Source organism: Elephantulus edwardii, unplaced genomic scaffold, assembly GCF_000299155.1.
Source record: "Elephantulus edwardii isolate Elephantulus edwardi_28Jun2011 unplaced genomic scaffold, EleEdw1.0 scaffold00389, whole genome shotgun sequence".
NCBI classification, from domain to species: Eukaryota; Metazoa; Chordata; class Mammalia; order Macroscelidea; family Macroscelididae; genus Elephantulus; species Elephantulus edwardii.
The window spans coordinates 208708-223783 of NW_006400139.1; the positions used below are offsets into that span (position 1 = coordinate 208708).

The window sequence follows — 15076 nt, forward strand, 5'->3', positions numbered from 1 at the left end:
GCTGAAACGGAAGAAAATCTGCTACAGAAGGTCAAGGACTATAGTCTTTAATATGGATTGAAAGCTGAACATCAAGAAGATAAAGATTCTCACCACTGGGCCAACTGGCAGAACCATGATAGATGGAGAAGAGATTGAGGTTGTTAACAAATACAGCCTGTTCAGCTCCACAATCAACATTCTTAACACCAACAGTCAGGAAATCAAAAGACAAATTGCATTGGGTAAAATCTGCTGTCAGAGACCTCTCCAGAGTGCTAAAAAGCAATGATGTCAGTCTAGAGACTAAAGTGCTCCTTATCCAGGCCATGGCCTTTGCAATTAATTGCTATGCATCAGAGAGCTGGACAATGACTAAGGATGACAGAAGAATCCGTGTCTTTGAGTTATGGTGCTGGAGAAGAGTCTTGAACACATCGTGGACTGCCAAGAAAACAAATAAAAATGATTTGGAGAGGATGAAACCAAGCCTCTCCTTGGAGGTTAGGAGTTTGAAACTCCATCTCACATGCTTTGGGCATGGAGTCAGAAAAGACTAGTCTTTGGAGAAGGACTTCATGCTTGAAGAGTGGAGGCACAGCATAGGCGAGGAAGACCCCACACTGAGGGGTAACAGGGGTAGTGTCAGAGGTGTTTCAGAGATAGTGAGATTAGCTCAGGATAGGACAGAGCTCAGAGATACAGGGTTGCCAAGAGTCACAGTTGACTCGATGACACATAACAATAACAACAAATAAGTAAAATACATCTTTTTAAAAAAGACTTATATTCAAATATATGCTCCAACATTAATGAAATGCAAAAATTAAAAAAATAAAAAGAATGTGAAAAACCAACTACATCTTTCATGATTCAGTTGAGATGAAAAATCCGATTTACATAATTTATATTAACAGTCTTATAATTTACTGGTATTGCCTGAAATCACGCTGATTTTAAGAATTTACTTGGGTTAGACAGGAGGCTCTTTAAGGCTGCGATCACATCTTTATTCCTGAAGCTGTAGATCATAGGATTCAACATAGGGATTATTAAAGTATAAAATACCGAAGCCATTTTATCAGTATCCAATGAATGGTCCATTTTAGGTGACACATACATGAAGAGTAGTGTCCCGTAGAACACTGTGACCACCATCATGTGTGAAGCACAGGTAGAAAAGGCCTTTTTCCTTCCTTCTGATGAGCGTATCCTGAGAACAGACCAGATGATATTGGAATAGGACACTAGAACTATCATCAAAGAGAGTATTAGATTTGTAGCCGCAGAAGTAAAGACGACAGTCTCTGGGAGGTAAGTATTAGTGCAGGACAATGCTAACAGGGGAACAACGTCACAGAAGAAATGGTTAATTACATTGGAAGAACAATAAAACATAGAGAATGCACAGGATGGAACTAAAACAGCCGTGAAAAAGCCGTAGATGTATGCCAGGGACACTAACAGGAAGCAGAGCTGCCGAGAGACCACCACCATGTAGAGCAGGGGGTTGCAAATGGCCACGTAGCGGTCATAGGCCATCACAGCCAGCATGAACACCTCAGCCACAATGAAGAGTAAGAATCCACCGAGTTGAGCTGCACAACAATAGTAGGAGATCGTTTTCTTCTGAACCAAAAAGTTGGCCAGCATTTTAGGGCCGATGACAGTAGAATTGCTAAGATTGATGACAGCCAAGTGTCGGAGGAAAAAGTACATGGGGGTTTGAAGTCGAGGGTCCACACTGGTGAGGGTGATGATGCCCAGGTTCCCAGACACAGTCAATGCATAGATCAGTAGGAAGACAAAGAAAAGGGGGACCTGGAGTTCTGGCTGGTCCGAGACGCCTGTTAAAATGAACTCAGTCACCTGGGTAAGATTTTCAGGAGAGGTGTAAAGAGTTTGAAAATTCATCTATTTGGAGAATAAAAAGAACATCCGTCATAAACGTGAAGGAATTATTTTCAAACCTGCTGTCAGATGCCATGAACTATCCTTAACTGAGAGTTTCTTGGATCACTGAGTATTGTAATTGAATTATCGGGCTAAAGCCTTTAGCAAAAGCGGAGAGGAGGAAGTGATGTCAGAACAGAATGCCTTGAAACTGGTCACCAAGATTTGACTGTCCTTGATTCTAAGGAAGATAACTGATTTAAGATTAATAAAAGGAGGTCCGCTTGAAAGACAATTGAAAGTAAAACTTAAATATAGCCTTCAATATTATTTATACTATTAATTTGAGAGATATTTGAAGGAATGACGTAGATAACAGTGACTTGTGTTCTTGGTTTTTGCAGCTGAATGAATGGGGATGATAAATTTTTAATCTTAGAATAAATGTTAAAGTATGTTTACATTGTTACATTATGACTGATCAAAAGGATGAGTATGTTTTAAGTGCATATGTGACATTTAAGCAATCATTTCTAGAAACTCATCTGTGTATTTGGAAAATACGGACATGATTAAAATGTAGATACTTGAAAACGCCAGTCTTGGTGATTATCTTAGCTAGCTGGTGCTACAACAGAAGTCCCACAGGAATGTGGGGTTAGCAAACAGAAATTCATTTCCTCATCATTTAGGGGTTTAGAAGTCTGAATTCAGTGTGATGCTTCTAGGCAAAGGCTTTCTCTTTCTTAAGGTTCTAGGAGAAGGTTCTTGTCTTCTCAATTTGTTTCCTAGTTCCATGGATATCCTCACGTTTGCCTCTCTTTTTAGACGGTGATAGTTATAGAAAGGCTTCAGGTGTTTTGTTCATAGGGTCACTGTGAGTCATACTCGACTCCACGGCAATCAACAAAAACAGCAATAATAATATAAATAATATAATATAATATAATATATAATAATAGAATATAATAGAGTTAATATAATATAAATAATATGACAGTTTTGGAAGCAGGAGTGGCATCCACTTCCTAAATAACAAGCCTCTGGAAACTCTTTGAACTCTGATAGATGTCAATATTTGTAGAGGTGCTTCAGGTCTTTTGTTTATAGGATTGCTATGAGTCGTGTTTGACTTGAAAGTGATCAACAACACACACATATATATGTTGTTATATATATGTATGTATGTATGTATGTATATATGTATGTATGTTGGAAGGAGGAATGGCATCCACTTCTGTAATAGCTGGGCTCCAGAAACCCTATGAACCTGGAGAGAGGATGAGAAACACCCAAGTGTTGAGGATTCTCCTTCATAGGGTCGCTATGAGGCGCCTGTGACTTGATGGCACTTAACAACAACAATATCATATTAGAAAGTCCATAACCCAACAAATTGGAAAGAAAGCTTGCTTTAAAGATTATTTTATTACAAACACATTTCTTACATCCCCAAAATAAATTCACAGGTCTCATTTGCAATTATTTGGTTTATATCTTTTAAGAAAATAATATAGAAAATAATACAGAAATGAGATAAATGTGTTCTACCCACCTCTAATTGACAATCTACCTGTAGTTCCTAGTGAAATTCAGTACATGCCTTTGACAGGGAGGTTGTGGAGGCTTTATAAGAGTCTCTGAACCACAAGCTATCTTTTACTTCCATGGGTTAAGAGACACCAGGGATTACTTCCTTAATAAGATCTCCCTCCTTGTGTTCCACTAGGTACCCATTGGGGCCACTTTGTGACAATCTATGTCTATGCTATTCATTTGCTCCATCTGCCTCTGAAAACCTGCTAGATGGCCAACTAAGAGTCAGCTCCAACTCTGTGATGCATAACATAAGGATGCCATTAAAACAATTAAAGTCCATCTCCATCTCCAAAGTGGGTCATTTATCCTCAGAGATTTACTGTTACTAAAATTCAGTTGAAAACAAATGGTCTAGGAGTCAAATTGTTGTTGTTTGTTGTTATGTGCTGTCAAGGTGGGACCAACTTATAGCTGATCCCCTCGCCCCAACAGATTTTCAGAGTCAGTAAATGACACAGAAGAGAGTGACCATTTTTCTCAGGTAGAACAGCTGGTGGATTTGACTAACTTGCCTTTGGGTTGACAGTGAAGCTCCTTACTCACTAGGCCACTGTGATTCCCTAGTAGTCAAATTAGAACATATATGTACATAGCTCTATAGTGAGTAGAGTGAAATTGTGCTTCCCTTATACCACTATATGTCATTTCTTTTCCCTGCTTTCTCTAAAATGATACAATTAGCACTGTCATTGATTTAAGGAACAATGTCCAATGTTTAACAACCTTAATCTGATAAAAGTATTCTTTTTTTAAAAATTTATTTTATTTCACTATTTTTTGTGTGTACCATCAAATCAGATCTGACTGGTACAGGAGGAGATTGTTCCTCCTTCTCCAGCAGAGCATCTGGTGGATTTGAACCGTGCACCTCTCAGACTGTAGTTGCAGCTTCTTGCCACTAGGCCACCAGAGCTCGCCTGCTAAAAGTATTCTTTAATATTTTCCCTTACAAAAAAATTTCCTTTACTCTTACACTTCAGGTAAGTAGCTAGCTATCTAGAAGACAGCTACAGGAGAAGAGTAAAATAATAGAATTTCAAAGTGATTTGTTTTTATGTTTGAACATGAATTGTAGATGCCAGAAATTGGTTTTAAAAAGCCCCAGAGTTTCAAAATGCATTTTATGTATGAAATCAGGAGCCCTAGAGCTATGGTTCATAGGGAGTGGTATTGACAACCCAAAGATGTTCCTCCCTGGCTCTTTGTATATCCAGTGAATCCAGGACAGAAAGATGGGCAATCTCACCCTTTATTATTTATAGCTCTGAAACTTGTTAGTGGGTGAGTTATGAGTTAGTTTTGACTTCATAGCAATGACCTTGATTCAGGTGTATGTGTGTGTACGTGTGTGTGTGTGTGTGTGTGAGAGAGAGAGAGAGAGAGATGAGTAATGAAAATATGTGAGGAGCTCTGGTGACCCAGCAGGTAAGGAGTTATACTGCCACCACAAAGTGGTTAGAGAACAGTTGCTTCCCAAGACAATGAATGGACATTCTCCTCCTATGTGAAAACCCTCTAGAGGCCTAGCTATGAGTTTGTTTGAACTTGAGAGCAATGACTAGAATGTAGAAAATAAATATTTCTCTTTTACTAACATGAGATTTTCCAGCAAGCCTTTTGGGAGAAAAAAAAAGGAAAAGACAGAAGGAGAAAGAATAAGGGACATTTCCTGGACCATTAGTAATAATATGCCATAAACCGAGGAACATAGTCATTTAAAACCTCTTGCTAAGGTCCAGAAACAGTTAAAAAGATTTGTATCTTCATTAATTTAAAATATCTTTCAGGATATCTGATGAAGATCTTTGAGATTTATTAAGTTGTATCTATAACACAGTATCATGCAACTATTATTTTCTTGTTAGGGTTTTTTTTTTATTTCATCACACAAAGAAAATTATTTAAAAGGAAATGTTAGCGCTCAATCATGAAAAGCTAAGTCTGAGAACCTTACATGGATTGTCTCTCAATTCATAGCATTTTACATTAGGTGAATTTTTTTCCTAATGTCAAATTATTATATGCATATCTACATGTGTAAAAACATTATCTACCAGCATATCTTTAAAATCTAGGAGAGTACTTACATACATTTACTTTAGAAAGGAAACAAATCAGTGTATTATGTTATAAGCATAAAGTTGGTCATTACAGCACTCCGTTTTTCTAATATATAAAAAGAAAAAAAGAATCCTTCAAACAACCAAATCCCCGACCAAATCAAGAATTGGTAAAATACAGAGTGATTAAGCAATGTTCTATGACTATTTTCTGATGTTCAAAATGACAAATAATTAATAATTACTGATCAAGAAAACTGTAATAATGATAGTGATTATTATGGATTCTTCATTAAGAAAAGAAAGCTGTGGAGAAATAGATTTTTGTCTGGTTTCTTAAAAGTGTACTTGCACATATGAAATTAGAGAATGTTATTAATATGATTTACTTTTGTGGGCTTCAAAAATAATTGCTCAAGATAAAATATGGAGAGGAATATTTTAAATTTTAGTATCATTGCTTCAGATGGTGCTATGAAAAGTCAGCATCCTTATTTAGCATCAATATTGGCATATTTTGGGGAGGAATCTATTCTTGGAGCGAGACATGCTGAGATAGGTAGTTGCTGTTGCTGTTGTTGTTGCTGTGAGCCATTGAGTCAACTACAAGTCATAGTGACCTTATAGACAAGAGACCTAAGCCCTGTACTGTGCAGTGCCATCTTCATCATCTCCGACATGCTTGATACCTTTGCTACAGTCACTGTGTCTATCCGCCTTGCTGAGAGTCCTTTTCTCTGAAAGAAGTCAGCTGAAGAGAAGAAAGCCTTCAAATACTTAGCGGCAACCATGACCATAGGTGTGAACATAGTAGAGATTGTGAGAACGATGCAGGACAGGACAAGTTTTAAATCTATTGTTTACAGGGTCACTGTACATTGCAGTCAACTGGACGATACCTAACAACAGCAACATCTTTGGGGGAGGAGGGTCTTTAGAACTTTGTCTTCACATAACAGAGAAATTTAATTGAATGGATTTTAGGCATAAAACGTCTAGAAGTAAATACAAAGAACTTTTTTGTGACTATAGTTAGATCCAGGCCATGGTTTTTGCAATCACTTGCTAGGCATCAGAAAGCTGGACAGTGATGAGGGAAGACAGAGGAAGAATTGATGCCTTTGAGCTGTGGTGCTGGAGAAGAGTGTTGGATATACCATGGACTGCTAGGAGAACAAACAGGTTAGTCCTAGAGAGGGTGACACCAGGCTGCTCCTTGGAGGCAAGGATTCTGAAGCTTCGTCTGACATACTTTGGATATTTTGCACGGGGGACTAGTCTTTGGAGAGGGATGTCATGCTTGTGAGGGCGGAGGGACAGCGCAAGAGAGGAAAACCCTGGATAAGATGGATTGATTCAGTTACAGGGGTAACGGGGATGGAAGTGCCAGAGACAATAAGAGTGGCCGCAGGATAGAATGGGTTTTCTGGCTGTTGTACCTAGGGTCGTTATGCGTCACAGGTGACTGGACAGCACATAACAATAACAACAGCAACAGCAATAGTTTAGACAGACATTTTATAGCTATAAGATTAAATTATATCTATAATTACACCTCTGGTGGCCCAGTAGCAAGACACTGTGCTGCCAAACTAAACACAGATTTTGAATTCACCAGCTGTTTCATGAGGGAAAGATGGGACATTTCCTCCTGTGTGATTTGCTGTCCCTGAACAAAAGCTGAGTGAGCTATGAGTTAGTTCCTACTTGATGGCACTCAACAACAATACTAAAAAAGCCTTACTGGTGTGTAAAAAACTGAATTGCATCCATAAAAAAAAAGGACTTGATTTTCTAAAGATGTTACTTAGAATATGGGAAGGAAACATTTGTAATTCACATATCTTATGAAGTCCTTGTTTATAGAACAGATTCACAGGCTCAGTTGGCTTAGTGGTAAGGAATTGTACTATCAGTGCAAAGGTAGAGGGTTATAATCCACCAGCTGCTCTATAGAAAAAAAAAAAAAGAGCAGTCTTCTTCTGCCTGGTTAACTGCCTCTGAAAACCCACTGGAGGGTCAATTGTACATTGGTTCTCAATAGAGGTTCACAACAACAGAAATATAGGACAGATTAAGAAGATTTGCAATTCAGTGATATGGCAAATAACAATTTGAAAAAGAACGAAAGATTTGAAGATATATTTTACCAATGAATACCTATAAATGATGCAAAACACTTGAAACATTGCACCAAATAGTCACCAGCAAAACACAAAGTAAGATCACAACAAGGCACCAGTATACACTCACTCAAGTTGCTCGAATAAGACCAACTCACAAAATTGAGTGTTGAGAACCATACAAAGAGACTAGAATACTTGTATATTCTCAAGAGTTGTCGTTGTTGTTGTTTTTGTTGGTGGTGCTAGGTACCGTCGAGTCCAGTACGAGTTCTCAAGGGTAGTGTTGGCAAATTTTGTGGCAGAACCTTAAAAAGACTACTACGCACCTCATTTGTCTCAGGAGTTCTGATAATAGGATTCTAACTCAGGGAAATAAAAAATTACAAAATTGGTAGCAATTTCTTCTCAAAGTTTCACAAGAGAGTTATTTATTGTAGCCCAAAATTGGAAATTATCAAAATAAAAAAAATAAAATATAATATTAGAATATTCAAAAAGACGCTCTGTTAAGATATATGTCATGACATGAATAAAGTGCAAATAAAGAGAAAAGAAGTACAAGCAATTACATTTTGTGTGATTCCATTTAGAAGAAAATTTCTATTACATTAATAACATACATCCTACGTTAATTCTTTTATTACATGTTTGCTTAGTGTAAAATTACATTGGTTTTAAGGATCCACATGGGTTTGACAGGAATCTCTTGAAAGCAGCTATCACATCCTTGTTCCTCAAGCTGTAGATCATAGGATTCAGCATAGGAATTACCAGTGTATAAAACACTGAAGCCATTTTATCAGTATCTAACGAATGGTCCGTTTTAGGCTGCAAATACATGAAGAGTAGTGTCCCATAGAACACTGTCACTGCCATCATGTGTGAAGCACAGGTAGAAAAGGCCTTTTTCCTTCCTTCTGCTGAGCGTATCCTGAGAATGGACAAGACAATGTTGAAATAGGATACAAGAACTATAATCAAAGACAGAACCAAATTTGTAGCTGCAGAGATAAAGACTACAGTTTCTGGGAGGTAAGTATCAGAGCAAGACAATGCTAGCAGGGGAACAATGTCACAATAAAAATGATTGACGATATTGGAAGAACAGTAAGTCATGGAGAATACACAATATGGAACCACAATAGCTGTAGACAAGCCATAGACGTATGCAAGGGACACGAGCAGAAGGCAGATCTGCCGAGACACCACAACCATGTAGAGCAGGGGGTTGCAAATGGCCACGTAGCGGTCATAGGCCATCACAGCCAGCATGAACACCTCAGACACAATGAAAAACAGGAAGCCACCCATTTGGGTGGCACATTCATAATAAGAAGTGGTTTTATCCTTTACTAAGAAGTTGGTCAGCATTTTAGGGGCAATGACAGTAGAATTGCCAAAGTTGATGACAGCCAAATGCCTCAGGAAAAAGTACATGGGGGTTTGAAGACGAGCGTCCACACTGGTCAGGGTGATGATGCCCAGGTTTCCGGCCACAGTGACCCCATAGATCAGCAGGAAGACAAAGAAAAGGGGGACCTGGAGTTCTGGCCGGTCTGTGACCCCCATGAGAATGAACTCAGTCACCCGGGTGAGATTTTCAGGAGCCATGTGAGAGCGTGAAAATTCATCTGTTGTAGGGTAAAGAGAAAATGGGTTGCAAACGTTAATGAATTATTTTTCAAAGATGAAGACAAAGATTATTTCTTAGCTGAGAGTACTTTTTTTTTAAATTTTTTAAATTTATTTTTTGTATGAGTATACCGTCAAATCAGATCTGACTGGTACAGGAGGAGATTGTCCCTCCTTTTCCTGGCAGAGCATCTGGTGGATTTGAACCATGCGCCTCTGGGATTGTAGTTGCAGCTCCTTGCCACTAGGCCACCAGAGCTCCCCGGCTGAGAGTACCTTGACTCACAAATAATTCATACTAAGATGTTGAACTCAAGCCTCTAGTGCTGTTTGTTGTTTGTTGGTTTGTTTTTTTTAAACAAGAGATTGTTGTGCAATGACTTGAGTGAAAGTACAAGTAAATTATAATAATTAGAGTAAATTAAAGAGATGACTCAATATTATGCATTATATTGAAGAAGGGAACATCTTCATAATGTTATGTGCCATCAAGTTGCAATGTACAAGAGCCTTAAATCCTGCTCTGTCCTGTGCCAACCTACTGTCTCCGACACAGTTACTCCCACCACCCCAATCACAGAATTGATCTATCTTATCGAGGGTCTTCCTCTCCTGCAATGTCCCTCCACCCTCCCAAACATGATGTCCCTCTCCAAGGACTGGATCTTCCTTGCAACATGCCCAAAGTATGTCAGATGAAGCTTCAGAATCCTTGACTCCAAGGAGCAGCCGGGCTTCACTCTCTCCAGGACAAACCTGTTTGTTCTAGCAGTCCATGGTATATTCAACACTCTTCTCCAGCAGCACAACTCAAAGACATCAATTCTCTATCATCCCTAGTCACTGTCCAGCTCTCTGATGCATAGCACATAATTGCGAAGACGATTAGCCTGGATCAGGCGTATCTTAATCGCCAGCCTGACATCATTGCTCTTCAGTACTTTGGAGAGGTCACACTGACAGCTGACTTTCCCAATGCAATTTGTCTCTTGATTTCCTGGCTGCTGGTTGCAAGAGTGCTGACTGTGGAGCCAAATAAACTAAAACTGTTAACAATCTCAAACTCTTCACTACCCATAATGATGCTGCCAATTGGCACAGTGGAGATATTACTAATAATATTTGCAATAATATAATAATATTGCATTGTTGGTATTGTTGTTGCTGTTAATTGCCTTTGAGTCAAGCACAACTCATAGCAATCCAATGAACAAAAGGCCTGAAGCCCCTTTACAGCTATCAACATTTATCAAAGTTCATAGTTTCCAGAGGCATGTTATTTAGGAAATAGTTGCCACTCCTACATTAATTTGTAAAAATATATATGTTGTAAATATTGAAGTTATGACTAATATTTTAGGTCTACCATAGGGTTTATGAGATTTTATTGATAATAATAAGTGCCATCAAATAAAGTACAACTCTTAGTGACGCTATACACGATAGAGGACCCTGTCCTTTCACGTTTCATCCTCACAACCTCTGACGCACTCGAGCCCGTTGCTGCAATCACTGTGTCAATGCACCTGGCCGAGGGTCTTTCTCTTTGTCACCCCCCTCCACCTTTCCAGCATGATTTCCCTCCCCAAGGAATAGCCTCTCCTGGAAAAGTGCTCAAATTATATGAGATGAAGCTTCACCTTCATCATCCTTGCTTCCAAGAAGGAATCTGGCTTCACCTTCTCCACAACATATCTTGGAGAGATCTGGGTTATTTTTTGGCAATCTATAGAATATTCAGTAATCTCCTTCAATACCACATCTCAAAGGTATCGGTTATTCTTCTATCCTTACTAATTATTATTATTCTATTCTATCCTTACTTATTGTCCAGCATAGCAAATTGTCCAGATACATAGAAAATGATTTAAAAGACCATATTCTGAATCAGGTGCACTTTAGTGCTCAAACTAACATCCTTGATCCTCATTAATTTGGAGAGGCCCCTCACTGCAGATGCTCCCAGTGCAATGTGTCTCATGATCTCGTGAATACTGGTGACAAGTATATAGATTGTGGACCAAAGAAAGACAAAGTCATTGTGTTTCAGGCTTTCTCCACCCATCATGATGATATGTGCCTATTGGCCCAGTGGTAAGAATTTTTGTTTTCTTGACATCAAGATGCGATCCATATTGAAGGCTTTTTGATCTTCTACAGCAAGTGTTTTAAGAAATTTACCATGAGATGGGTTTCATAAATTGTTAGGCTGAAATAATTTAAGGGTTCTATGTGATTTTTTGAAGAGAAGATTTTTTTTGTTGTTCGCTAAAATAGAAAATTTGAACTACCACCATAACATCTCTTAGATTCTTGTTATTGTTGCAGGCTGTCAAGCCAGAATAAACTCAAAGCTGACGTTCTAGTGGAAAGAAGCTGTACATTATACAGAAGAAGATTGCCCCTCCTTTTTCTACAGAGCAGCGAGTAGATTTGAACTACGTGCCTTTGGGATTGCAGTTCAGCTTCTTACTATAGACCACCAGAGCTCCTTGATCCCTGTAGAAACCCCTAATTCTATCATGTATAGGTATTCTATTCTCATTTTGTATTTCATTACCTAAGACTTCAGATTTATCTTCAGGTCACTGATGTACTCTCCAGTTTTCCTGTAGCTTTTCATTTCTAATACTCATTTCTGCAACTGTTTTCATCGTCATTTACTTTATGCATGTTGTTGTTGTTGTTGATTGCTTTCAAGTCGAGCACAACTCATAGTGACCCTGGGAACAAAAGGTCTGAATCCTCTCCACAGCTATTGACATTTATTAAAGTTCATCGAGTTTCTGGAGGCAAGTTGTTTAGGAAGTGGATAGCATTTCTGCTTCTAAACTTTATGTATAAACTTAAAAATAAGTGATTGTTTTAGTTATCTGTCACTTCCACAACAGAAATACCACAAATAAATCACTTTACTTAACAAATTTACTTTCTCACCATTTAGAATCTAGAATCCCAAACTTAACGGTGTTGCTCTAGTGGAAACCATTCTCTCTGGCCTCTGTAGTGAGGTCCTGTGTCTTCTTATGTCTCCTTGTTTCTTGGCGATCTTCTTTGAGACTTGTGTTCTATTCTACCCCACCCCAACTTCTCTTCTTGCTTAATCAACTTTCTTTGCATTTTGTAAGACATTGATTTGAAACATCCTAAATTAACATGACTTTCTTAACATGTCAAAGAACATGCATTCTTGAATGGAATTAAAAATACAGACATAGAGAAGTCAGGATTTTCAAGGCATATATTGGGGTTTATTTCAAAATGTAGCAATGATGATATACTGGTTTGTTTTTCTTTTAAATAACTTTTCTTAAATTTTCATTTCACTGTATATGATAAAAACATTCTACTGTGTTCTTCAACCAGCTTGATGTTTTTGGTTTTTTTTTTTTCACTGACAGGCAAGCATGGATTTTGGAATTCTAGCAATTCTGTAGGGAGCTCCGGTGGCCCCGTAGTCAGGAGTTGTGAAGCTAATCTAAAGACATGTGGCTGTAACCCAGAAGCTAATCCAAAGGAAAAAAAAAAGATGGATTATTTCTTGCCATGCAAATCACAGCCTCTGAAAGTCCACTAGAGGGTCCACCGTGAGTCAGTTCTGATTCGAGGATACATAACAACAACAGCAGCAATATTCCAGTGTTCCTGGATCATATTCAACAACCGAAACAAATATTAGTTAGAACTTATCTCTTTGGTTATATGTAATATTCAGTGTCTCTCAAACAATAAATTGAAGTGGATACTTTTTTAAAGACCACTATGAATAAGAAAATTTTATAAATAGCTTCTACCCACCTCTAATGGAAATGGTGTCTCTGGTTGTGCATGACTAACAGTGAAAGGTGTAGACTATATAAAACCCTCTGGCCCTATTTTTCTCTGAAGCACAAGTGAAACACAAATTGTCTTTTTACCTCCCTGGGGGAGGAGCCACCAGAGATTGGTTCCTTAGTGAGGTCTGCTTCTAGGAGTTCAACCAAATACCCTCTGGGGCCACTTTGTCCCCATCTGACCCTGTGTTATTGAAAGGAGTGAAACTTCATCATACCTAAGGCACAACAGTGATTATAGTAACTTTTTAATTGTCTCTCAAAGTAACTAACTAATTTGCATTCATAAGGTGAATAGTACAAAACTGGAACGACAATGAAAGCTCTAGGAATGACAATGAAAGTCTAGGAACTCAATTCCAGTTGTCAAACTAGAACACATTAAATGCATCTTGTTCCAGAGAAAGATGAACAACGTCTTCCTGTGGGATTTATTCCCTCTGAAAACCAACTGGGGGGCAGAGGGGACCTCATCTGTGAGCCTGTTATGACTTGATGGCATGTTAACAACAACAACATATGTGGACAACTGTACAGTGAGTCAGGGAGCTCTGGTGGCCTAATGGATTGAAGTTGCACCTCCAACCCAAAGATATGTGACTCAGACTAGGTGGCACACAGCAGCAACCAACACCACCACCATTTTTGGTCTATAAAGTACTATATTGTCTTGACTTGCAGAAGAGAAAGACCCTGCATGAGATGGATTGATATAGTGACTGTGGCAATGTGGTCAGGTGTATCCGAGATGGTTGAGGTTGTCTCAGGATAGAGAAGTGTTCCGAGCTGTTGTTCATAGTGAGTCATAGTTGAGTCAATGGCACCTAACAACACCAGCCTTGATTATTTAAGCTAATTTATTATTGCATTCTTGTAAAAAATAATTTTAAAAATTGGAATTGAGAATAGAGATGCCATAAGACTTAGAAATCCTCTTCTATGTGTATATTACAAAGAAAAATTTAAAAAAAGTGAGGCACAAACTAATAAACACACACTCCTGTTTATTGTAGAATTATTAATAATAGCAAAAAGTTAGAAACAATAAAAATATCTATCATTAGACAATAGCTAAATAAACAAAAATTAATTTACAAAATAGAGTATTAGGTTTTAGTTAAAAGTACTCAGTAATTCGTTAAACACTGTGTAATATGGATGACTCAGGAAAAAATATGCTGTGTGACGAAAGCTAGTCAGAAAAATACAATAGTATTTAAGAACTCGATTATGAAAAATTAAGGAAATATTTTTACATAAATAGAAAAGGGGCGTGAGAGGAAGGAGAGAATGGGTCACTTAGAGGAAGGAAAGATGATACACAGTAAGTGATTGATTTAGTCACTGCAGTTAATTAATTGCATTATTCAATAACAGTCAATATTATAAAACATAATGTCTGTAAGTTATTATAAGGAGATCAAGCATGATTTGTAAATCTTGACTAAAACAAAAATATGAATATTTTTGAAAGTGCATTTAAATGATGACATTGGAAAATGTTATTTATTTTGTTATCTTTCTTCTTGGGTTTTAAGAGGTGATGGAAAAGGGAAAAAAACAACCACCAAGTTAAAGCTGTACAATATAGCATAAAGTATGTCTTGTAGAAAATACATTCATAAAATTAATGATGCTTAGTGATGGGATAAAAATTAACCTGATACAACCGGTTTGATTAGAAACTGCAACTTTGCATTTCTTAGCTTATGCTTAATTTAATTTTTTAATACAGTAAAAGAAGCAAAAATAAAGGAGAATTATTACCATGTGATCAAGAGATGCTATTTTAACTTCTGATTCAGTTCCTGAAATGTTCACTTCAAATCAAAGGGCAGATTTAAATGAACATTATTGCATTGTAAACTCACCTTCGTTGTCTTGGAGTCTAACTAACTCATAGTTTTCCCTCAGGTAACTTTTCTGAAGCTTTGAATCTCCTGTAAGAATGTTG

At 37.8% G+C, this 15076-nt stretch overlaps 2 protein-coding genes across 2 annotated transcripts; both read right to left on the minus strand.

Annotated features, from left to right (window-relative positions):
• Positions 1 to 924: 924 nt before the first annotated feature.
• LOC102867554 (olfactory receptor 8J3-like) lies at positions 925 to 6322 on the minus strand. The gene is made up of 2 exons (XM_006902283.1): positions 6221 to 6322; positions 925 to 1893 (listed from the first exon to the last, which is right to left on the minus strand). The coding sequence occupies exons 1-2, from the start codon at positions 6320 to 6322 to the stop codon at positions 925 to 927; spliced, it is 1071 nt and encodes a 356-aa protein (XP_006902345.1).
• Positions 6323 to 8320: 1998 nt separating this feature from the next.
• On the minus strand, positions 8321 to 9268 carry LOC102867958 (olfactory receptor 8J3-like). The gene has a single exon (XM_006902284.1). It carries the CDS (start codon positions 9266 to 9268, stop codon positions 8321 to 8323), a length of 948 nt encoding a protein of 315 aa, XP_006902346.1.
• Positions 9269 to 15076: the final 5808 nt, after the last annotated feature.

Excerpts from the sequence above, each read along its gene's own strand:
- LOC102867958 (XM_006902284.1), bottom strand. The coding sequence starts at position 9,268 with ATGGCTCCTGAAAATCTCACCCGGGTGACTGAGTTCATTCTCATGGGG.
- LOC102867554 (XM_006902283.1), bottom strand. The coding sequence starts at position 6,322 with ATGGTTGCCGCTAAGTATTTGAAGGCTTTCTTCTCTTCAGCTGACTTC. Across the intron at positions 1,894-6,220 it reads ACACAGTGACTGTAGCAAAG|ATGAATTTTCAAACTCTTTA; the intron begins GTATCAAGCATG and ends TTCTCCAAATAG.